The 25,036-nt window shown below is 45.0% G+C and overlaps 2 protein-coding genes across 2 annotated transcripts in view; one reads left to right on the top strand and one right to left on the bottom strand.

Moving 5' to 3' along the window:
• Nucleotides 1–8,805: 8,805 nt before the first annotated feature.
• TEX46 (testis expressed 46) lies at nt 8,806–12,365 on the bottom strand. The gene is made up of 2 exons (XM_065528065.2): nt 12,174–12,365; nt 8,806–9,180 (listed from the first exon to the last, which is right to left on the bottom strand). Exons 1-2 carry the CDS (start codon nt 12,363–12,365, stop codon nt 8,872–8,874), a joined length of 501 nt encoding a protein of 166 aa, XP_065384137.1. The 3' UTR covers nt 8,806–8,871.
• A 4,366-nt stretch (nt 12,366–16,731) lies between these two features.
• KDM1A (lysine demethylase 1A) overlaps nt 16,732–25,036 on the top strand; it is a 65,555-nt gene continuing 57,250 nt past the window's right edge. The window contains exon 1 of the mRNA XM_065528064.1: nt 16,732–17,186. Coding sequence (XP_065384136.1) covers nt 16,836–17,186 — 351 coding nt within the window. The 5' untranslated portion in view covers nt 16,732–16,835. The remainder of the gene's footprint in view (nt 17,187–25,036) is intronic.

The following is a 25,036-nucleotide window of genomic DNA, read 5'->3' as shown; positions in this document are numbered from 1 at the left end:
TCTATAAACAACATTTGGAGCATATTTCTCTCTACCTGATTTCTCCATAATGTGGAAACTAGTTGTGAGTATTCTTATGACAATATAGTTATTTGCATAAGTGCAATAATAATCTGTTTTCTTTTGTAACAGGATACAATTGGAGACACTGGTTATTGCATCAACATTTTGACTGGAATAGCATGTTTTCAGATATAGGCCGCTTTAAAAAATCAAAGTTGGCTGGGCATGGTGGCTCATGCCTGTAATCCCAATACTTTGGGAGGCTGAGGTGGGCAGATCATGAGGTCAGGAGTTTGAGACCAGCCTGATCAACATGGTGAAATCCTGTCTCTACTACAAATACAAAAATTAGCCAGGCGTAGTGGCATGCACCTGTAATCCCTACTCAGGAGGCTGAGGCAGGAGAATTGCTTGAACCCAGGAGGCAGAGGTAGTGGTGAGCCAAGATCACACCACTGAACTCCAGCCTGGGCGACAGAGCGAGACTCCATCTCAAAACAAACAAACAAATCCTAGTTGACTTACAGAGTAAATAAAAGCCCCTTGGGAAAGCTGGCCTCATACCTTGTTTACACAGTCCCTGTACAGGTTCCTGACCTGTGGTAAGTAAAGAATGTCACTTTCTGACATGCCCAGGAGTCCCAAGTTTTCATGGGACCTTGAGGTGAGGAAATCACCCAATTAATACAGGTATTTGCAGGCACAGGCTGAGCTTAAGGCATTAAAGTTGAACCTGAGATTCCTAATGGGATAAAGTTCCAGCAAAGCCAATTTAAGAAAGGGGAGAAGCCTATATAGCAAATAATTATTATTGCTGACTTTATGCAAATACTCTGGCCAAATATAACAAGACTAAAACTTATTTTGAAAATGGATTTGTCCTATGAATTGTCTTTAGTGAAAATGGAACTGGAGAGAGAAAAATTATGTTTCAAAATAAACTATAGTACACCTATTGTTAGAGTCTAGTCTTGCCTAATGTTTTTCCATTTTTATTATTTTCTAAAGTTTGGACTGAACTCTAAAATTTTCCAGGCTAAGTCTCCAAAGTAATATTTTCCTTTTTTTTTTTCCTTCTTTACTTTCCTTTTCCCTCCTATTTTTCCTGATTTGAAATCACTAAAAATTAAGCTGTGCTTTCTTAAAGCCCTATAAACTAAAGCCAGACAATTTAAACTTCAGAAGAAAATAACAGCAATCTATTTGCATACATAAACCACTTTTATACCTGCCTACTGATGTATGGACTTAAGAGTTAATACAGCCTATATTGATTTTCCAGAATTGTTCTTCTTTTTTTGTTTGTTGTTGTTTTTCTCCCTTCTTTCCCCTATTTTCTCTTCCTATGATGTGAGACTTCACAATCTGCTAAAAATGAGCTTTCCTAATTGTCACTCATGTCCATGTGAAGAGACCTCCAAACGGGCTTTGTGTGAGCAATAGAGGACTCAGAGCTTGGGGCTGAAACTGAAGGAACAGACAGGAGAGAAAGAAGAAAGATTTGGGATGAGTCACATTGGGAGCAGAGATTAGGGAGGAACTGATGTGTAAAAGAATGCCTGGACATCAGGCACCTCAGACCATTTGCCCATTTTTCTACAAAAATTATCTAGGTCTTGTAGGATGGAGAAACCGAAAGTGCCATTTTCTGGCCATTTAGAGCCATTATCAAGGTTGTATTGGGGCCTAGCAGTATTGCAGAAGAAAATAAGGCATTTAGGTTTTAGGTCAGGGATGAGTTGAAGGGGTGTTAAGTTTTTTAGAACACAGGCTAAGGGAGAAGAAGGAGGAATGGAGATGGAAGGTTGCCCATAGTAAAACAATAAATTTAGAGAAAAGAGAGGGTAGAGAACGGAGAGAGCGGGGTGGTACTTCCCACCCAGGGGAAGTGGTATTTGCCATGCAGGGGAGGTGGTACTTGCCACCAAGGAGAGGTGGTACTTGTCACCAAGGTGAAGGATCAAGGCAGGTGTCCCCATGGTGATCAGACACCTCTGAAAAGTGGGTGAATAATCAGGAAGGCGTCCCCGCAGTGATTAAACACTAAGGGAAGACTGTCTTCCCGAGTCTGTGACTGGCACAGGAGTTTTGGGTCCATGGTTAAAATGTGTCTCTTTTGTCTCTACTAGAAAGGAAAAAGAACTGGAATTGGAAGGACAGGGAGATTGAAGGGTAGTGAGAGAGACTGGAGAAGAGAGTGAAAAGACCACTTACCTGATCTGAAATTCATGAGATGTTCCTTGGGCTGGTTGGCCTGAGGACCTGAGGTCATAGGTGGATCTCCTCACAGAGTGAGGGTGAGGACAGGGGACCGGTCTCCCAAAGGAGTCCTCCTGTTCTGGGTCTTTGGCACCAAATTTTCATGCACGTCCATGTGAAGAGACCACCAAACAGGCTTTGTGTGAGCAATAAACCTGTTTATTTCACCTAGGTGTAGGCGGGCTGAGGCCGAAAAAGGAGTCAGCAAAGGGAGATAGGGATGGGGCATTTTTACAGGATTTGGGTAGGTAGTGGAAAATTACAGTTAAAGGTGGTTATCTCTTGCGGGCAGGGGCGGGGGTCACAAGGTGCAGGGTGGGGAGATCATGAGACTCAGGTTTTGAACTCCTGACGTCAAGTGATCTCCCCACCTTGGCCTTTCTTTTTTTTTTTTTTTTTTTTTTTGAGACGGAGTCTCGCTCTGTAGCCCGGGCTGGAGTGCAGTGGCCGGATCTCAGCTCACTGCAAGCTCCGCCTCCCAGGTTTACGCCATTCTCCTGCCTCAGCCTCCAGAGTAGCTGGGACTACAGGCGCCCGCCACCTCGCCCGGCTAGTTTTTTGTATTTTTTAGTAGAGACGGGATTTCACGGTGTTCGCCAGGATGGTCTCGATCTCCTGACCTCGTGATCCGCCCGTCTCGGCCTCCCAAAGTGCTGGGATTACAGGCTTGAGCCACCGCGCCCGGCCACCTTGGCCTTTCAAAGCCAATGTACAACTTATACATATTGATTGATGCATCATGTCTTCCTAATATGTATAAAACCAGGCTGTGCCCTGGCCATCTTGGGCATACATGTTGTCAGAACTTCCTGAGGCTGTGTCATGGGTGCATTCTTAAACTCGGCAAAATAAACTTTCTAAATTGACTGAGACTTGTCTCAGATACTTTTGGGTTTACAAGAGTTGATGAACTAGGATATTTAGTAGAAGAAATCCTTAAGCAGCAAAGTATTCAGGATGTTGCATGGCTTCTATTAACTGCTTTCAGTAAAGCCCAATAAGAGAGAAATGATTTAAAGGCGGAACTTATAATTAAAAGGGAAGCAGGCCAGGCACCGTGGCTCACATCTGTAATCTCAGCATTTTGGGAGGCCCAGGCAGGCAGCCACCATGAGGCCAGGAGTTCGAGACCCGCCCAGCCAACATGGTGAAACCCCATCTCTACTAAAAATACAAAAATTAGCCAGGCATGGTGGCGGGCACCTGTAGTCCCAGCTACTCAGGAGGCTGAGGCGGGAGAATCGCTTGAAACTGGGAGGCAGAGGTTGCAGTGAGCCAAGATTGCACCACTGCACTCCAGCCTGGACGACAAAGCAAGACTCCAACTCTGTTTCAAAAAAAGGGAGGGGGTAAGGGGGGAAGCAGAATATAAATATTTGGAAATTTCTCAGACCTGGCCATGTAAAGAATTAAAAAGTGTTTTTAGGAGAGAACACTAAACCAAGCAAAGGGCCATTTGATAAGATCAGTATGGATAGAAGGAAGCCAGATGCTATTCATCAAGACAATGGGAGAATGACCCCAAAGGCATCTCGAAGATCTTCGGGCACTGCCAAGCCCATCACAGGCTCAGAGTGCTAGGACTTTGGAGGCAGAATAGTTTTGGAGGAGTTGCCCAGGGGACCCTGTGGGACCTCAGGGCTTGCTGTCCAGGGCCAACTCCCTGTGTTCTGGTGCAGCACTGCTCTGCCTCTGCTGGTGTGGCTAAAGCAAGTCTAGGTGCAGCTGGGGCCACTGCTCCAGAGGGCATAATCAGTGAGTCTTGGCAGCATCCATGTGGTGCTGATTCTGCAGATGTGCAGAGTGCAGGATCTGTGAAGCCATAGCTTCCTCCACCCAGATTTTAACGGATGCCTCAGAGAGCCTGGGGACTTAGGCAGAGACCTAGACCACTGCAGAGAGCCGCCCCCCAAACCCAGAGCAATGCCCAGCAGAACTGTGGGGTTGGGACCTCTGCAGAGAGTCCCAATTAGGGCAGTGCCTAGTGGAGCCATAGGAATGGGAAGACCGCAGAACTGTAGAGCATTAGTGTGCTACTCCAAGCACCCACCTTTAATGTGTGTGACAACTGCAGTTAGCAAAGCCATGGGGGTAGAGTTGCCCAAAGCCTTGGAGGCCCAACCCACATACCAGTGTGTCTGGGAGGCAGAACACACAGTCAAAGATTATGCAAGCCTTAAGATTTTATGTTGTTTGCACAGTTAAGTTTTGTACTTAGAGGCCAGGTATAGAGGCTCACGCCTGTAATCTCAGCACTTTGGGAGGCCAAGGCAGGCGGATCGTGAGCTCACGAGTTTGAGACCACCCTGGGCAACATGGTGAAACTCTGTCTCTATGAAAGATACAAAAAATTAGCCAGATGTGGTGGTACACACCTATAGTCCCAGCTACTTGGGAGGCTAATGTGGGAGGATGACTTAAGCCAAGGAGGACGAGGTTGCAGTGAGCTGAGATCATACCACTGTACTCCAGCCTGGACGATAAAGTCAGATCTTATCTCAAAAAAAAAAAAAAGTTTTGGACTTACTTGGGGCCTGTTACTCCTGTCTTCTTTTCTATTTCTCCCTTATGGAATGGAAATATCTATCCTACGCCTGCTCCACTACTGTATTTTGGAAGCACATAATTTGTTCAATTTCACAGGTTTACAGCTGGAGGAAAATTTGCCTCAGGGTAATTGTACCTTGAGTCTCACCCATATCTGATTTAGATGAGATTCCAGACTTTTGAGTTGATGTTAGAATGAGTGAAGACTTTGGGGGCTATCTGGATGGACTAAATATATTTTGCATGTGAGAACATAAATTTGGGGGACCAGGGAAAGAATGTTATGGTCTGAGTGTGTCTCCCAAAACACATGTGTTGAAAAAAATCTCCAATGGAATGGTATTCAGAAGTGTGGCCTTTGGGGAGGTATTTAGGTCATGAGGGCTCCGCCCTTATGAATGGGTCAATGCCACTATAAAATGCTTGATAAGGCTGGGCGTGGTGGCTCACGCCTGTAATCTCAGCACTTTGGGAGGCCAAGGTGGGTGGATCATGAGGTCAGGAGATCAAGACCATCCTGGCTAACACGGTGAAACCCCGTCTCTACTAAAAATACAAAAAAAAAAAAAAAAAGTTAGCTGGGCATGGTGGCAGGCTCCTGTAGTCCCAGGTACTTGGGAGGCTGAGACAGGAGAATGGCATGAACCCAGGAGGTGGAGCTTGCAGTGAGCCCAGATTGCACCAGTGCACTCCAGCCTGGGCAAAAGAGCGAGACTCTGTCTCAAAAAAAAAAAAAAAAAAAAAAAAAGCTTGATAGAAGGAGTTTGTTCCCTTTTGCCCTTCCACTTATGCCTTACGAGGGCACAGCATTCCTCCTCTCCAGAGATCTAGCTTTCATGGTGCCATCTTGGAAGCAGAGAGCCAACCTCACCAGATGCCAGAGCCTTGATCTTAGACCTCCCAGCCTCCAGAACTGTAAGAAATAAATATCTGTGTTTTTTCTTTTTTTTAAATAAATTATCCTGTGTCAGGTATTTGTGTGTATGTGTGGAGACAGGGTGTCACTCTGTCACCTAGGCTGGTGGGCAGTGGTGTGATCTTGGCTCATTGTGAATTCGGCCTCCCAGGCTCAAGTGATCCTTCCACCTCAGCCTCCCGAGTAGCTGGGACTACAGGTGCACACCACCAGTCCCGGTTAAATTTTTTGTTTTTGTTTTTTGAGATGGGATCTCACTCTGTCACCCAGGCTGGAGTGCAGTGGTACGATCATGGCTCATTGCATCCTTGACCTCCCAGGCTCAGGTGATTCTCCCACCTCAGCCTCTTGAGTAGCTGGGACCACAGGCGTGCACCACCATGTCCAGCTAGTTCTTTTGTATTCTTTGTAGAGGCAGGGTTTCACCACATTGTACATGCTGGTCTCAAACTTCTGGGCTCAGGTGATTCTCCTGCCTCTGCCTCCCAAAGTGCTGAGATCATAGGCATGAGCCACCATGCCCAGACAGGAATTTTTTTATAGAAGCACAAACAGACTAAGACACCATCTATAAATTCTATAAGATTCATAGTGTTAATCTGCCCATTTGACAGTTAAGGACACTGAGGTACGGAAGAATAAAACAATCAAGAGTTGTCCAAGATCACACAACAGAGAGTTGGTGAGTTAGGATTTAAGCCCAGGCAGTTTAGCCTCAGAGATTCTGCTTTCAAAACAAAATAGGATATAGGAGAATCATCATAAAATGAAAGGGCAGAGAAAATGTCTGCACACATAAGACATTGATAAGCAATCACAGTCTTTTTTTTTTTTTTTGAGATGAAGTCTCACTCTGTTGCCCAAGCTGGCTGGAATGCAGTGGCACGATCTCAGCTCACTGCAACCTTCATCTCCCAGGTTCAAGCAATTCTCCTGCTTCAGCCTTCTGAGTAGCTGGGATTACAGGCGTGTGCCATCACACCTGGCTAATTTTTATATTTTTAGTAGAGACGGAGTTTCACCATGTTGGCCAGGCTGGTCTCGAACTCCTGACCTCAGGTGATCTGCCCACCCCTGCCTCCTGAAGTGCTAGGATTACAGGCGTGAGCCACCACGCCTGGCCTACGTATTCTTTATTGAGCACTGCTTGTATACCAGCCACTGTGTTAGGTGCTACAGGTGGGGGAGGGATATACAGATGAACAATATTCTGTGCTTGTCTTCAAAGAGCTTATACTCTAGTTGAAGCATGGGGAGGGACTGTAGTAATGTGTACAAATCAAATCCCAGCAGATTGTGAAACATTCTATTGTAGAACTACAGATAAAATGTGGAAAGAATGCTAAGGAAAAGATTCATTATAGCTGGGTTGAGGGGAGCTTCCTAGAGTTGATGGCTTTGGAAGAAGTGAAGAATTGTAAGAGCAGATAGGAGAAAATTAGGGATCACAGGGGAAGAAACAATGTAACCAAAGATATGGATGCATTTGGGGGATGGCAAGTCCTCTGGTTTGGTTAGAATGCATGTGACTTGTGTGAGAGAGACGATTTTAGGTAGAACACCAACCTAACACTAAGTCACACTGAATCAAACAGTGAGATAATTATTTCCTTTCCAGTTTTCATTATGAAGAAAAGCCTTGGCTAGGTGCTGGCTTGTCTTTCAAACGCTAACACTTGCTGATCTCACTTTTTAAAACAAAACCCACTGGCTCAGATCTGTCAGTGGGCAACCGAGCTCTGGTTGAAATGTAGTAACATGAGCCGGGCATGGTGGCTCACACCTGTAATCCCAGCACTTTGGGAGGCCGAGGTGGGCAGATCACCTGAGGTCAGGAGTTTGAGTCCAACCTGACCAACATGGTGAAACCCTGTCTCTACTAAAAATACAAAAATAAGCTGGACGTGGTGGTGGGTGCCAGAAATCCCAGCTATTTCAGAGGCTGAGGTGTGAGAGTCGCTTGAACCTGGAGGTGGAGGTTGCAGTGAGCTGAGATTGTACCATTACACTGTAGCTTGGATGACAAGAGCTCAACTCTGTCTCAAAAAAAAAAAAAAAAAGAAACTCAGTAACATGGTTTTTGTCTTCATGTCTTTAATTTTACAGTTGTGTTCTACTTAAACCAAGAATTTTTTTAATGTATGCAGAAATTCTTTTATTTACTTATTTTCCTTTACAGATAAATTTAAGAAAAAATAGTCAACTTAAAGGGATAACATTGAGTTAACGTTCAGGTGGTTCCTGGTTATGGCAAATATCACAAAGGTAGCATACAAATATCTGATGTTTCTGATATTCTGATGCAGAGTTTAAGGCATATGAAGAGGAGTAATGGATGGGGAAAAGGCTGAGAAGGGGTCAGGTCATGGAGAGCCTCAACACCATGGGAAGGAAGGTGGGCTTTAATCTGTCAACATCAAGGCAAGACATTGGCTCAAGAATGGGCAATGAAGCCGGGCAAGGTGGCTCACGCCTGTAATCTCAGCACTTTGGGAGGCCAAAGCAGGTGGATCACCTGAGGTCAGGAGTTCGAGACCAGCCTGGCCAACATGGTGAAACCCTGTCTCTACTAAAAATACAAAAATTAGCCAGGCATGGTGGCAGGCGCCTGTAATCCCAGCTACTTGGAAGGATGAGGCTGGAGAATCACTTGAACCCAGGAGGTGGAGGTTGCAGTGACCCGCGATCATGCCACTGCACTCCAGCCTGGGTGACAAGAGCAAAACTCTGTCTCAAAAAAAAAAAAAGGAAAAAAAGAGCAATGGACATGGTCAGAGCCAGGCTTGGCAGGACTGGCTCCGGCCTCTGGGTTCAGGATGATAGGGGAGACTAGGGGCTGGGGCAGGAGTGGGGAGACTCAGAGTGAACAAGCACAGGGCCAGGGAGGAACCAGGATAGACCCAACTGAAATAGAAGACTCTAGAAAGGGACAGTTGTAGAGCCCTGTCAGGTCATGTCACTACATGCTACATGGTGGACCTGGTGTGTACAGATTTCTTTTCCAAAGGCGATCTTTCAGCCTCTGATCCTCTTCCTGGCTCATAGGCACCTTTCCATTATGACTTACTACGAATATTCAATGGCTTTGACTGGGTTTTACTGAGGTAAAAGGTAACATCAGCAGAGGCCAGCCCGCCTCGGCCTCATTAGCTGGGGGAGCTGGAAGTACAGTCAGACAGGGTGGGGCAAATGGACTCATGCCTCCTCATTCTGTGTTTCTTCATGGGAAAATTCCCATGTCTGCTTGACCGCCTGTGGTGATTCATTTTATTCCATATGATGAACATCTGATTTTCTAGGACCTTCAGCTTCATTTCACTGAACAAAAGCCGTTGGAAGATCTTGTCCTGGAGGGTAAAGCAGGAATGCATTCTATTGACTTCTTTTGTGTTCGTGGCCTTGTCGCTCTTGGAGTTGTTTTCGTTTTCGGAAGCCTTTGGTTTCTCTTCCTCCTTCTAAGCTCCCCACCACCACGAAAAGGGGAAAATTGGTTAAAAATGATAATCCCTTCCTTGCTTGAACACCTGCTCTGTGCCAGGTGGTTTACAAACATTATCTTAATAGATTCTCACAACTGCCTGCAAGGGGAGCATCATTGCCTCATTTTGTGGAGACTTGGGACCCAGTAACAGGAAGTCACTTTCTTTTTTTCTTTTTTTTGAGACAGAATTTCACTCTTGTTGCCCAGGCTGGAGTGCACTGGTGTGATCTCAGCTCACTGCAACCTCCACCAGGTTCAAACGATTCTCCTGCCTCAGTCTCCGGAGTAACTGGGATTACAGGCACGTGCCACCACACCCAGCTAACTTTTTGTATTAGTATAAATTTTTGGTATTTGTGTTTGTAATTATTAGTAGAGACAGGGTTTCACTCTGTTGACCAGGCTGGTCTCGAACTCCCGACCTCAGGTGATCTGCCTGCCTCGGACTCCCAAAGTGCTGGGATTACAGGTGTGAGCCACCAGGCCTGGCTGGGAGGTCACTTTCTCAGCATTGTACAGCCTCAAATTCCTGAGTCCTCCACTTGCGTTTGGTTCATAGGAATGCATGAGATGGCTCGCTAATCTGCCAGTTGCAGTGGACATAAAGCCCTTAGCCTAAATATATCTATCTCCAAAGCCTTTGTTTTTCCAGAATTTTGTCAGGCTCAGTACGATTTCAAACTGCAAAGTCTCAGTGGTCTCATGACATGCTTTTATCTCCATGATCCTCATCTCTCCCTCCCCTGGTTAATAACACTTATTTTTTTTTTTTCTTTTTGGATTTAGCTACAAACTAATGGTCTTTAAAAATATTTAAGGGCCGGGCGCGGTGGCTCAAGCCTGTAATCCCAGCACTTTGGGAGGCCGAGATGGGCGGATCACGAGGTCAGGAGATCGAGACCATCCTGGTTAACATGGTGAAACCCCGTCTCTACTAAAAAATACAAAAAACTAGCCGGCCGAGGTGGCGGACGCCTGTAGTCCCAGCTACTCTGGAGGCTGAGGCAGGAGAATGGAGTGAACCTGGGAGGCGGAGCTTGCAGTGAGCTGAGATCCGGCCACTGCACTCCAGCCTGGGTGACAGCGCGAGACTCCGTCTCAAAAAAAAAAAAAAAAAAAAAAAATTTAAAAATTAAGCCAGGTGTGGTGGCTTATGGCTGTAATCCCAGCACCTTCGAAGGCCAAGGCAGGATGATTGCTTAAGCCCAGGAGTTTGAAACCAGCCTGGGAAACATGGTAAAATCCCATCTCCACAAAAACTAGAAAAAATTAGCCCTGTGCACACATGTAGTCCCAGCTACTTGGGAGGCTGAGGTGGAAGGATCACCTGAGCCCAGGGAGGTCAAGGCTGCAGTGAGCCATGGTTGCGCCACTGCATCCAGCCTGGGCCACAGAGCGAGACCCTGTCCCCAAAAACTAAATACATAAATAAAATAAAATGGTTAACTGAAAAAAATTCAACATATCAGACATGCAAAATAGGTAAATAATACACAAAATACTCATATTCCCATATCAACTTAAGAAATAAAATATCATAAATATAACTAAAGTTCCCTGTGGACTCTCCCACTCACAGCGTCCTCCTCCCTCCCTGAATAGCATCACCTTAACTGTAATCCTGCATTTAAAATTTATTTTTCCATGCATTTCTTTATAAAGTAGTTCTCAATGGGAGGCATTCTGCCCTCCCCAGGGGACATTTGGCAATATCTGGAAATACTTTTGATTGTTATGAAATGGTGGGTGTGCTACTTGGCATCTCATGGGTAGGGGCCAGGGTTGCTGCTAAGCTAACAATGCACAGGTGACATGAGCCTCCCACAATGGAGAATTATCTGACCCAAAATGTCAATAGTGCCAAGGTTGAGGCAGCCTGCCTTAAAATATTTTCACTGCACATATGCCTCTATAAATAAGACAGGCTATTGTTTTGTTTTGTTTTGTTTTGTTTTGTTTGAGACAGAGTCTCACTACTCTGTCACCCAGGCTGTAGTACAGTGGCGTGCTCACTGCAGCCTCAACTTCTCAGGCTCGGGTGATTCTTCCACCTCAGTCTCCTGAGTAGCTGAGACTATAGGCACGCACCACCCTGCCTGGTTCATTTTTGTATTTTTTGTAGAGATGGGGTTTCTTCATGTTGCCCAGGCTATTCTCGAACTCCTGGCCTCAAGTGGTTGTTGACCTGCCTCGGCATCCTAAAGTGCAGGGATTATAGCTGTGAGCCACTGCACCAGGCTGTTTTGCATGGTTTTTTGCTTTTGTTTTTGTTTTTATATGGACTCTTGCTCTGTTGCCCAGGCTGGAGTGCAGTGGTATGATCTCAGCTCACTGCAACCTCCATCCCCTGGGTTCAAGTGATTCTCCTGCCTCAGCCTCCCAAGTAGCTTGTGTTACAGGTGCGTGTCACCACACCCAGCTAATTTTTGTATTTTTAGTAGAGATGGGGTTTTACCATGTTAGCCAGGCTGGTCTTGAACTCCTGACTTCAAGTGATCCACCTGCCTCGGTCTCCCAAAGTGCTGGGATTACAGGCGTGAGCCATTGCACCCAGCCTAGCATGTTTTCTTTAGCATTAAATGAAAGATGTCATAATCTATGTACATTTCTGCTGTCTTCATTATTCTATTTTAGAGATGTATCTATGTTCATCCATTTTCATGTTTTTGACTTTTTTCACATTAAAGTAGTTGTTACTCTTGCCAAAACATGTTGACATCAAATATGAAATAGGAGAGTCTGGGGTGGTCCTGATTTAACAGCTCAGGTGAGGCAACTGAGGCCTCATGGAGGGAAGTGATTTACCCAGCACCACCTAAGAGGAAACTGTAGAGTGGTGATTTAGACCAGAGTCTTGGATTCCTCAGTCTTGCCCCATTATTTCGACACCTACCCTGTTCCCTACCACCTAATCTAGCTGCAAATACCCCCTATCCCTGAGCTGAAGCCAAGCCCCCTCTTGCTCACCTGCTGAGGCTCTGGGAGGGTGAGCTTGTGTTCACACTTGACCAGCCAGTTGCTAAGCAACAGCAGAAGGAATAGGAACCCAAACAAGGCTGGCTTATAGCTCATCAGCCAAGCTGCCACTGCTCCTACGGTGCCCGCGGAGGCAAGTATCCCATGGAGACTCCTAAAGAGAAATACCAGTTCTGCCAGCATTATGGCATGGAGGCACACAGGCCCCAGGACCCTGCCTGAGGCCCCTCCATGACAAGAGTCATGGCCTCCCACTCCTCTGAGTCATAGCCAGCTCCCTCCCCCCACCCAGCTGCCGCATAACAATAATAAAAACTCCTCCTATGTCTGAAGCAACCACTATGTGCCAGACTCTTTGACAGGCAGTTTGCAAGCATTATCTCATGATGTCCTCACAACAGCCAGGTGATGTAGGCCTCCTCATTCATTCACCAGTACTTCTGGGCCTCGCAACTAGCAAAAAAAATGGCCAATACAGAGCCCCTACCATCACAGGGGCAAAGAAAAGCTATCCAAACTTGGACATAAAGGCTTTTACAGTTATACTAGCCCATCTATTTGTCACCTGATACCTTAGCGGAAGGTAACTTTGTTTAATATAATATGTAATATTGATAGGTTTTGGACTCTGTACAGTTAGACATTAACTTTTTATTTATTATTATTTTATTTTTGAGACAACGTCTCACTGTGTTGCCCAGGTTGGAGTGCAGTGGTGTGATCATGGCTCACTGAAGCCTCCAACTCCTGGGCTCAAGTGATCCTTCTGCCTCAGCCTCCTGAGCAGCTAAGACTTCAGGCATGTGCCACTATGCCCAGCTAATTTAAAAAAAAAATTTTTTTTTTTTAGAGATAAGGTCTTGCTATATTGCCCAGGCTGGTCTCCTAGCCTCAAGAATTCTCCCAACTGGAGACATTAACTTTTATTATTTTATTTTATTTATTTATTTTCTTTTTTGAGACGGACTCTCACTCGGTTGCCCAGGCTGGAGTGCAGTGGCGCCATCTTGGCTCACTGCAACCTCCGCCTCCTGGGTTCAAGCGATTCTCCTGCCTCAGCCTCCCAAGTAGTTGGGATTACAGGCATGCACCACCACACCCACCTAATTTTTGTATTTTTAGTAGAGACAGGGTTTCGTCATGTTGGTCAGGCTGGTCTCGAACTCGTGACCTCAAATGATCCGTCCACCTCAGCCTCCCAAAGTGCTGGGATTACAGGTGTGAGTCCCCGTGCCCAGTGGAGACATTAGCTTTTAAAAAATGCTAGCCGGGCACGGTGGCTCACGCCTGTAGTCCCAGCACTTTGGGAGGCCGAGGCGGGTAGATCGCCTGAGACCAGCCTGGCCAACATGGAAACCCCGTCTCTACCAAAAATACAAAAATTAGCCAGGTGTGGTTTGCAGGCACCTGTCATCTCAGCTACTTGGGAGGCTGAGGCAGGAGAATTGCTGGAACCCGGGAGGCGGAGGTTGCAGTGAGCCGAGATCGCGCCACTGCACTTCAGCCTGGGCAACCACAGTAAGACTCCTTCTCAAAAAAAAAAAAAAAAAAAAAAAAAAAAAGCATACACTGCTACAGTAATTCCACTTTGGATATTCTCAAAGAATTGAAAGCAGAGTCTTGAAGAGATATTTGTATACCAATGTTCACAGCAGCATTATTCACAATAGCCAAAATGTGGAAGCAACAAAAGTGTCCATCCATAGATGAATGGATAATAAAATGTTATATATGCACAACATTACCAGCCTTTAAAAGGAAGGAAATTCTAACATGTTACAACATAGATGAACCTTGAGGACATTAAGCTAAGTGAAATAGTCACAAAAAAAACAAATACCATATGATTCCACTTATATGAGCTATCTACAGTAGTCAAATTCATAGAGGCAAAAAGTAGAATGGTGGCTGTCAGGGGCTAGAAGGAGGGGCAAATGTAGTCATTGTTTAATGTGTACAGAGTTTCGCAAGATGAAAAGAGTTCTGGACATTGTTTATGCAACAACGTGAATGCATCTAACACTACTAAACAGTATACTCAAAATGGTTAGGATTGTAAATTTTATGTTATGTGTATTTGATCACAATAAAAACATCTGAAATGAATTAGTTATTTCTGGGGAAATAAACGGGTAAGTGCCACCACATCCGGCTAATTTTTGTATTTTTAGTAGAGACGGGGTTTCACCATGTTGGCCAGGCTGGTCTCGAATTCCTGACCTCGGGTGATCCACCCGCCTTGGCCTCCCAAAGTGCTGGGATTACAGGCATGAGCCACTGCACTCGGCCAGGAATTCTTTTTTTTTTTTTGAGATGGAGTCTCGCTCTGTCGCCCAGGCTGGAGTGCAGTGGCGCGATCTCGGCTCACTGCAAGCTCCGCCTCCAGGGTTCACGCCATTCTTCTGCCTCAGTCTCTGAGTAGCTGGGACTACAGGCGCCCGCCACATAGCCTGGCTAATTTTTTTTGTACTTTTAGTAGAGACGGGGTTTCACCGTGTTAGCCAAGATGGTCTCGATCTCCTGACCTCGTGATCTGCCCACCTCGGTCTCCCAAAGTGCTGGGATTACAGGCATGAGCCACCGCGCCCGGCCAACATTATGTATTATATTTTTACGGTGAAAGATAATTTAGCTCCCGAGCAGCACCTCCCCCAACAACCTCCCTACTTCCCTAAATCCTTAAAACCTTCTCATCTTTCTCTCCACAAACTTTCTTTTTTCTCCATTCTCTTAATGTAATTCTATCACTTAGGTTAAAACAATATTCACTGCTCGGCCGGGCGCGGTGCCTCACACCTATAATCCCTGCACTTTGGGAGGCCGAGGTGGGAGGATCACTTGAGGTCAGGAGTTGGAGACATACCTAGCCAACATGGCGGAACCCCGTTTCTACTAAAAATACAAAAATTAGCCAGGCATGGTGGCACGCGCCTGTAATCCCAGCTACTGGGGAGGCTGAGGCAGGAGAATCGCTTGAACTCGGAAGGCAGAGGTTGCATTGAGCTAAGATTGCACCCCTGCACTCCAGCCTGGGCAACAGAGCAAGACTGTCTCAAAAAAAAAAAAAAAAAGAAAAGAAAAGAAAGAAAGAAAAGAAACAAAAGAAAAGAAAAAATAAATAAAAACAATATTAACTGCTTATGTTTTTATGGTCATATTAATACAGTTCACAGCTGAGCCATATGTTGTACTATGATTATATTTTTCTTTCTTTTTCTTTTCTTTTTTTTTAGAGACGCAGTCTCACTACGTTGCTCACGCTGGACTTGAACTCCGAGGCTCAAGTGATTCTCACACCTCAGTCTCCCAAGCAGCTGGTACTACAAGTGCATGCCACCCCACTCGGATACATTTTCTTTCTTACATAGCTTTTACTTTTTTCCTTTCTACATTTGATTGCCTTTTTGTCTGTTTGCCTAGTTTTTTAGAAAAACAACTTTACTTAAGTACAGTTACATAAAATATACCTATTTTACATGGAGAGTTCATAGAGTTTTGACAAATATATACACCTCTGTAAACGTCATCCCAATCAGGATATAAAACATTTCCATCACCCCCAGCAAGTTCTTTCTTGTTCTTTTGCAGTCAGACCCCGACCCCCATCTCAGGCAAGGGCTGACTGGAATCTATTACTAGAGATTAGTTTTACCAGTTCTTGAACTTCATGTAAACGGAATAACTTTTTGACAATTTCACTTTGAAGAGACAGACTACTAAAAAGACAATCGTTTGTGTAGTAAGTACAAACATGCTAAAAGTAGACAAGACCTGTTCCAGTTTTGGGTCGGCACGGGATTCCTCGAAAAATTAAAAGAATAAACCACTACTATCATTATTAGAAAGAATTAACCTGGAATAGAAAGAGGTGTTATGCCGGCGGGGATGGGGGACATGGGGGATGAGGGACATGGGGGATGGGAGAAGCGCAAGACATGGGGTGCGAATGGGGTTGGGGTCCAGACAGAAGGAAAAGCATGAACAAAGGCTTGGAGACAAGAACAATTCTGTCTGGACTCAAACCTGGATTTCCTAACTTGTCTCCATTTTACTACTATCGAAACTGCTACGCTCTCCAAGTTTTTTGCCCAGTCCAAGCAGAGCAATTATGAATAAGAAAGACGCTCTACCAACATATTTCAGTGTTTTTCCCCATTAGACTGTAAGTTCTTTGAAAGCTAGAACTTCATAATGTAACCCTTGTTACGTAGTGGGCAAGCATTAATAAATACTGGTAGAACTGACGAATAATTGGGTGAGTGAATGAACGAACGAACGCATGCAAACCCGCAAGTCCCTAGAGGAAATGGTCACCTTCGGAGGTTTAGTCTGGCCCAGAAGCCCTAACACCACGGACGGTGCCAGGTCCCACGCCAAACGCCGGGGAGACGCTCTAGGCAAGCTACACGGTCTTTGCTGCGGCGCCGCTCTAGCCGCGAGAACGCCACTCTATGGCTGCGGGGGAGGGGCGGGGCTCGTGGGCGTCTCCGGCCCTTTTTGTCCCGGCGCTGCGGGAGCGCGCTTAGCGCGTGCGTACGCGACGGCGGTTGGCGGCGCGCGGGCAGCGTGAAGCGAGGCGAGGCGAGACGGGTCGGACCCACGGAGCGACAGACCGAGCGGCCCCTACGGCCGTCGGCGGCCCGGCGGCCCGAGATGTTGTCTGGGAAGAAGGCGGCAGCCGCGGCGGCGGCGGCTGCAGCGGCGGCAGCCGGGACGGAGGCTGGCCCCGGGACAGCGGGCGGCTCTGAGAATGGGTCTGAGGTGGCCGCGCAACCCGCGGGCCTGTCGGGCCCAGCCGAGGTCGGGCCGGGGGCGGCCGGCGAGCGCACACCCCGCAAGAAAGAGCCTCCGCGGGCCTCGCCCCCCGGGGGCCTGGCCGAACCGCCAGGGTCCGCAGGGCCTCAGGCCGGGCCCACCGTCGTGCCTGGGTCTGCGACCCCCATGGAAACTGGAATAGCAGAGACTCCGGAGGGGCGTCGGACCAGCCGGCGCAAGCGGGCGAAGGTAAGGGTGGACCCCTCCCTTAAACGGCACCGCCGGGTGCCGAGCTTCCCCGAGGCTGCTCCGCCCTCCCCCACCGCCGCCGCGTCTTGGGCCCTGCGACCACTCAGACCTCCCCCTGTATCGCTGCCCACGCCACGTCCCCTCTAGCTGGACGGGTGGGGTGAGAAAGGAAAAGTCTTTGCCGGTGTTGACTGCGGTCTTTGTGCTGGGTCCCGAGCGACGTGGGAAGGGTCATCGATGATTGCTGGGAGGGGTATTTTATTCCTTAGGTCTTTCTTGCACACCTTTTCATTTTCTTGACTGGAAGATGGCTCCCTGATGTGGGGTTACGGTTGGCGTTCTTGGAGGCATCACTGTTTGTCCACAGATAGGTCTGGAAGCTGTTCGGCGATATTGATGGCGTTTCAGCTGGGTGCACTAGGAGGCTGTAGGTTGATGCTAAAGAAATCGCCTTAGCTGGGGAGGTGGAAAAGAAAGGGTCGTTTTTGTTTCTGTTTTTGTTTGAGCAAAACCCTGCTGTGTGGTAGGAGTTCCAGTCTTTTTTTGTTTTTCTTCTTTTTAAAAATCCTCTCTGCGATCTTTTGGCGTAGAATTTTGCAGATGAGGAAGCTGCTGATTGAGAGAACAAATAACAGTCAAAATGCAAATATATGGGAAGGAGAAGATTTGACTCCACACAGTGTATACAGAGACTGCCTCACATCTCTGTGTCCTAGATGCCGTATTCAGCGTGTCACCAACATTACTTTTTTTTTTTTTTTTGCTGAATACCAACGGGCAAGTATTGCTAGCCGTATTTTAGGAATGAGTGAACCGAGGCACACAATTTAAGCAACTTGCCTAAAGTCACAAAGCTAAGTAAGTGATGGAACTGGAATATAATTCCCACATTCATGTTGTTACAGGGTATCATCAGCCCTTGAAACAAAGGACCACATGGGACACTGTGTGCAGGGCACTGGGGCAATATTAGGGCACAGACTTTAGACTTGGGCCTTTTCTGGAGATTTAATGGTCTAGTTGGAAAAAACAACCTGGATATATATGTGCGTATAATCAACATTTGAATAAAAGTTTGCAAATTATATAATTTATGCTTGAAAAAATTGTCTACATAATTTTTAAGTGTGAATACCAAGTCATTGTGTATGGGGAGCTTCTTGAGATGAGTATTACCCAGTCTGAGAGCCCTCATATTTATCTCCCTACTTGAGCCAACTCTCTGAAGTATAACCAGTGCTGGGTAAAAGACCGTTTTGCAGGCAAGACTTTCTGGAGCTTTTAACCAAAGCATGGGTTAGGAAAGCATAGAGGTTGGTGACACCAGCCCTCAGAAATGAAATAAAGGACAGAAGTCAAGAGTGTTATTTTATTATTTCAATAGACAGGTGACCAGAAGCCATGTATAAGATGTTTTTAAAAACAGATTTATTGGCCGGGCACAGTGGCTCACTCCTGTAATCCCTGCACTTTGGGAGGCTGAGGTCGGTGGATCACCTGAGGTCAGGAGTTCGAGACCATCCTGTCCAACGTGATGAAATCCCCGACTCTACTAAAAATACAAAAAATTAGGCGGACGTGGTGGCGGGCGCCTGTAATCCCAGCTACTCAGGAGGCTGAGTTAGGAGAATTGCTTGAATCCAGGAGGTGGAGGTTGCAATGAGCCTAGATCATGCCACTGCACTTCAGCCTGGGCAACAAGAGCGAAACTCTGTCTAAAAACAAACAAAAAGCAGGCTTATTGGGATAATGCATGTATAATAATATTCACCATTTTAAAATGTACGATTCAGTGGTTTTTAGCATATTTACAAGATTGTACAGCCAACACCACAAGTGATTTTAGAACCTTTTCATCATCCCCAAAGACACTTGTATCGTTAGCAGTCACTCCCCATTCCTCCCTACCCCCAGTTCCTGGCAACCACTGATCTACTCTTTGTCTATGGATTTGTCTATTCTGGACATTTTATATAAAATATTACAATGTGTGGCCTTTTGTATTTGGCTTTAGCATGTTTTCAGGATTCATTCACGTTGTAGTGCTTCCATTCAGTACTTGATAACTGTTTATGGCTGAATAATATTCTACTGTATGGATATACCAAATTTTGTTTATCCATTCATCATTGGATGAACACTTGGGTTTGTTTCTATGTCTTGGCTATTTTGCATAATGCTGCTATGAACATTAATATACAGTTTGTTGTATGAATATATTTTCAGTTCTCTTGGGTGTGGGCCCAGGAGTAGAATTGCTTGGTTTTATGTTAATTCTAGGTTTAACTTTTGAGGTACAACCAAACAGTTTCCCATAGCAGCTGCACCATTTTACATTCCCGTTATTAAATATATGAGGGTACCAGTTTCTCCAATATTATTATTCTTTTTTTTTTTTTTTAATTTTTTGAGATGGAGTTTCACTCTTGTTGCCCAGGCTGGAGTGCAATGGCGCGATCTGGGCTCACTGCAACCTCCGCCTCCGAGGTTCAAGCGATTCTCCTGCCTCAGCCTCCCAAGTAGCTGGGATTACAGGCATGTGCCACCATGCCCGGCTAACTTTGTATTGTATTTTTAGTAGAGATGGGATTTCTCCATGTTGGTCAGGCTGGTCTCGAACTCCTGACCTCAGGTGATCTGCCCACCTCAGCCTCCCAAAGTGCTGGGATTACAGGCGTGAGTCACTGCGCATGGCCTTTTTTTTTTTTTTTTTTTTTTTTTCCTGAGACAGTCTCTGTCACCCAGGCTGGAGTGCAGTGGTATGATCTCGGCTTACTACAGCCTCCTCCTGGGTCAAGTGATTCTCCTGCCTTAGCCAGCCAAGTAACTGGGATTACAGGCGCCTGCCACCACCCCTGGCCAATGTTTGTATATTTAGTAGAGAAGGGATTTCACCATGTTGGCCAGGATGGTCTTGAACTCCTGACCTCAAGCAGTGCACCCACATCGGCCTCCCAAAGTGCTGGGATTACAGGCGGAGCCACCTCGCCCACCCTCCATATCGTTCTTGACATTTAATATTGTTTGTCTTTTGCTATAACCATCCTAGTGGGGGTAAAGTGATATCTCATTGTGGTTTTGATATGCATTTCCCTAATGACTAATGATGTTGGGCATCTTTTCATGTGTTTATTGGCCATTTTAATATTTATGTTGAAATGACTATTCAAATCCTTGGCTCGTTTTTAAAAATTGAGTTGTCTTCATCATTTTCTTCTAAGAGTTCTTTACATATTCTGGTTAGAGAAATTTTTGATTTTGATGAGACCCAATTTATTTTTTCTTTTGTTCCCTTTACTTCTGGTGTTACATCTAATAAACCATTGCCTTATCCAATGTCGTGAGGATTTACTCCTGTGTTTTCTTCTAAGAGTTTTATAGTTTTAGCTCTTGCATTTATGTTGATGAAAATCTTTTTTTTTTTTTTTTTTTTTTTTTTTTTGAGACGGAGTCTCGCTCTGTCGCCCGGGCTGGAGTGCAGTGGCCAGATCTCAGCTCAGTGCAAGCTCCGCCTCCCGGATCCACGCCATTCTCCTGCCTTAGCCTCCCGAATAGCTGGGACTATAGGCGCCCACCACCTCGCCCAGCTAGTTTTTTGTATTTTTTTTTTTTAGTGGAGACGGGGTTTTACCATGTTAGCCAGGATGGTCTCGATCTCCTGACCTCGTGATCTGCCCGTCTCGGCCTCCCAAAGTGCTGGGATTACAGGCTTGAGCCACCGCGCCCGGCCAGATGAAAATCTGTTCTCAGTTAATTTTTGTATATGGTGTGAGGTAGAGGTTCAGCTTCATTATTTTGCAGCTTGTCCCAGCACAGTTTTTTGAAGACTGTTCTTTCCCTCAACATATAGTTAGCACCCTCGCTAATTGATTATAAATGTAAGAGTTTATCTCTGGACTCTCAACTCTATTCCATTGATCTATTACATATTTCCATCCATTCCAGTACCACACTATCCTGATTATTTTAGTTTCATAATAAATTTTGAAATTAGGAAGTGTTCCTCAACTTTGTTCTTCTTTTGCAAGATTATTTTGGCCGTTCTGGATCCTTTGCATTTCCATATGAATTTTAGGATGAGCTTGTCAGTTTCTGCAAAAAGGGCTGCTGGGATTCTGGTTGTGACTGTGTTGAATCTGCAGATTGATAAATTTGGGGCACACTGTAAGATTTTACTGTTATATTTTAAGCTCTCTCCTACAAGAAAGATTTTTTTTCTTAGCTAACTGATTAATTTTTTGGAGACAGGGTCTCCTTCTGTCACCCATGCTGGAGTAGTACAGTCACGCAATCATAGCTCACTGCAGCCTCAACCTCCCAGGCTCAAGTGATCCTCTTACCTCAGCCTCCTGAGTAGCTGGGACTACAGTTGTGCACAACCACGCCTGGCTAATTTTTTACTTTTTGTAGAAATGGCTTCTTTCTATGTTGCCCCAGCTGGTCTCGAACTTCTGGGCTCAATCATTCCTCCTGCCTCAGGCTCCCAAAGGGCTGAGATTACAGACATGAGCCACCTCACCCAACCAAGATTTTTTTCTTTGTAATTCTCCTGTGTTTATTTTAACTCATCTTGCTTATCCTGTTTTGTATCCCCTATTGTAATTAGCTCTTAAACTTTCAGAAAAAAAATTAGTTACGTGTTTGTTTGGAACAGCAACTAGGAAGCTTAGCAACTAGCCACTCTTGGGATCCAGAGGAAACAGACTTTAGAGGATAGTATATCCATTTAAGGAATGAAAAGCAAGCTGAGGCCAGTATAGACAGGCCGTGCTTCAGTAATTCTTCAGTGTATGCAGGGAAAAAAGTGTATATATTTCATGACTTGGGAGCTTATCCAGTTTTGGGAACTGTGCTTTAACAGAATTATATCATTACATAATTAAAATTATGTTTAGGGTATTGGAAGGAGTTCATGTAATTGAGTGTCCCTGAAGCTCCAGTTTCATTAGTTTCAGAATAAATTCACTTTTGAGTATGTGTATGCTAAATTTATGGCAGAATATTTAAGGTTTGAAATTGGTAAATTGGGCTGGAACTTCAGGAACACCATACTCCTTTAGAAATGGTGGCCTTGAGCTAGGCCATGAAATGGCAGAATTTAGAAAAGTGTTCTGGAAAAGGGTGGACTTTTTGGAGTTTAAGTATTTCATCTTCCTCTGATTCATTTTCCTCATGTAAATAAGCCCTACCTTGTAAAGTTTAGATATAATATAAACAAAATGCTTATTGCGGTGTTTGGCATATAATTAGTAGATGACCAGTAATTAAGGTGCTACCAGTGGAGAAAAGGAAGTGGTTTGAGAAGCATCAGGGAATCCAGAGTGGACAACTGAATGTTGAGAACAGTGATCATATGAATTTAATTAGAAACAGGAATTGTCTAGGAACAAAATAGATTGAAGGGACCAGTAGTGTTGGGGTTGTAGAGTTGTGTCCATGTTGTAGTGAGCATTAGATTCATGCTATCCAGTATGGTAGCCCTTAGCCACATGTGGCTATTAAGTTTAAATTGAAATTAAAAATAGTTTCTTCAGTCACACTAGCTACATTATAAGTGCTCAGTGTAGCACATGTTGAAGCCACAGAATTGGAAGCACAGATAGAGGAGTTTCCATTATGACAAAAAAGTTCATCAGACAGCCCTGAACTAGATTATGAAGTGCAGACCATAAGTACTGTGAGACTTCAGAGAAGATAAAAGATTTTTTTTTTTTTTTTTTTTTTTTTTTTTTGAGATGAAGTCTCACTCTTTTCCCCCAGGCTGGAGTGCAATGGTGTGATCTCGGCTCACTGCAACCTCCGCCTCCCGGTTCAAGCGATTCTCCTGCCTCGGCCCCCAGAGTAGCTGGAATTACAGGTGCCTGCCACCACGCCTGGCTAATTTTTGTATTTTCAGCAGAAACAGGGGTTTCACCATGTTGGCCAGGCTGGTCTAGAACTCCTGACTTCAGGTGATCCACCTGCCTTGGCCTCCCAAAGTGCTGGGATTACAGGCATGAGCCACTGCGCCTGGCAGATATAGTTTTAAAATTTACAATAATTAAGAAATAATCTTCAGAGGAGGTGGACCTTGAGTATATGGTGTTGGATTAACAGAAAAAGATGGAAGTAGCTTTAGGGAGCTTAGAGGTTGGTAGAACAGCATTGAGGACTTTTTTACTAGTGTGTTAGTGATTAGAATTAAGTTTGAATTCAGGCCAGTCATGGTGTTTCATGCCTGTAATCCCAGCACTTTAGGAGGGCAAGGTGGGCAGATCGATTGAGCCCAAGAGTTTGATACCAGCCTTGGCAACATGGCGAAACTCTGTTTATACAAAATTACAAAAATTAACCAGGTGTGGTGGCATGTGCCTGTATTCCTAGCTACTCAGGAGGCTGAGGCAGGAGAATCACTTGAGCCTGGGAGGCAGAGGTTGCAGTGAGCTGAGATCATGCCACTGCTTTCCAGCCTTGGTGACAGTGAGACCCTGTCTTATAAAAATAAAAATAAAAAAGGCAGTGTGAATAGTCAAGGCCAGAGAGTTTATATGCTGGTTTGAAAATTTTGATGTTCATCTGTTAAGCTATTAGAAAATATCACATAATGGGAAAATTAACCTGGCAGTTGTGCCCTAGATAAAAGTGAGAAAGGTTTTTTTAAAATTTTTAATTATTGTGGTACGTAGTAGGTATATATATTTATGGGATACATGAGATGTTTTGATATAGGAATGCAGTGTGAAAGGAGAAAATTTTGTGGTCTTTGTGGGTTTGTTTTTTTTTTTTAAGACACTGTCTCACTTTGTCACCCAGGCTGGAGTGCAGTGGCCCAATCATGGCTCACTGCAGCCTTGACCTTCCAGGTTCAAGTGGTCCTCCTGCCTCAGCCCCCACAAGCGGCTGGAACTACAGATGTGTACCACCACCCACAGCTAATTTTTGTAGAGATAGAGTCTCGCTATGTTGCCCAGGCTCGTCTCGAATTCCTGAGATCAAGTGATCTGCTCACCTCGACCTCCCAAAGTGCTAGGATTACAGGTGTGAGCCACCATGCCCAGCCCAAGAAAGATTTCTTTATAAAGACTGATGCTTTAAGGAGATTGAGGAGTGAATGAATCATTGTAATAAGAGTAGGGAGGAGAAGGAAGAGACTAAAGATTTAAATTCGAGAGTCATCAGTGTGAAAGTAAGAATAATTACCCTACTCACTCATAGTCTCCCTGTTGGGACATCTTTATGTCCGTGGTTGTAAGTAGTTGTAGAGTCTCTGAAGTCTTTGGGGTTTTTACTTAGGGATGAGAGATGCCTAATCCTTTAGGTTCAAAGTACCCATTCCTTTTCTCAGGGGAATAGTTTTTATTAAAGTTTGTATGATTCTTTCCGATGGTTTTAAAACTTTGCTTAAATGGTCACTTCTTGGCTCTGGGCAATTTAAAAATTATCTAAAAAAAAAAAAAAAGCTTTATTAAATGAGGAAAGCCTTTTTTACAAAATAAAATTTTAAGCAAAAAATCCCAAAATAAAACACACTACTATTAACTAGTATTGAGAAGTTAAAATTTATAACATTTATTTTAGTTGTCAGTCTATGAGAAAATGAGGCTACTGGTGAAGCCAAATTTGAGTTTGGAAATTAAGCATGATAGTCTTGTTTTAGCCTTAGAATCCATTCTTTTCTTTTCTTTTTTTTTTTTTTTTTTTTGAGACAGAGTCTCGCTCTGTCACCCCGGCTGGAGTGCAGTGGCCGGATCTCAGCTCATTGCAAGCTCCGCCTCCCGGGTTCACGCCATTCTCCTGCCTCAGCCTCCCAAGTAGCTGGGACTACAGGCGCCCGCCACCACACCCGGCTAATTTTTTTTGTATTTTAGTAG

This window comes from Macaca fascicularis, chromosome 1 (assembly GCF_037993035.2).
Source record: "Macaca fascicularis isolate 582-1 chromosome 1, T2T-MFA8v1.1".
Taxonomy (NCBI): Eukaryota; Metazoa; Chordata; class Mammalia; order Primates; family Cercopithecidae; genus Macaca; species Macaca fascicularis.
This window is presented reverse-complemented; position numbering and strand designations above follow the sequence as displayed.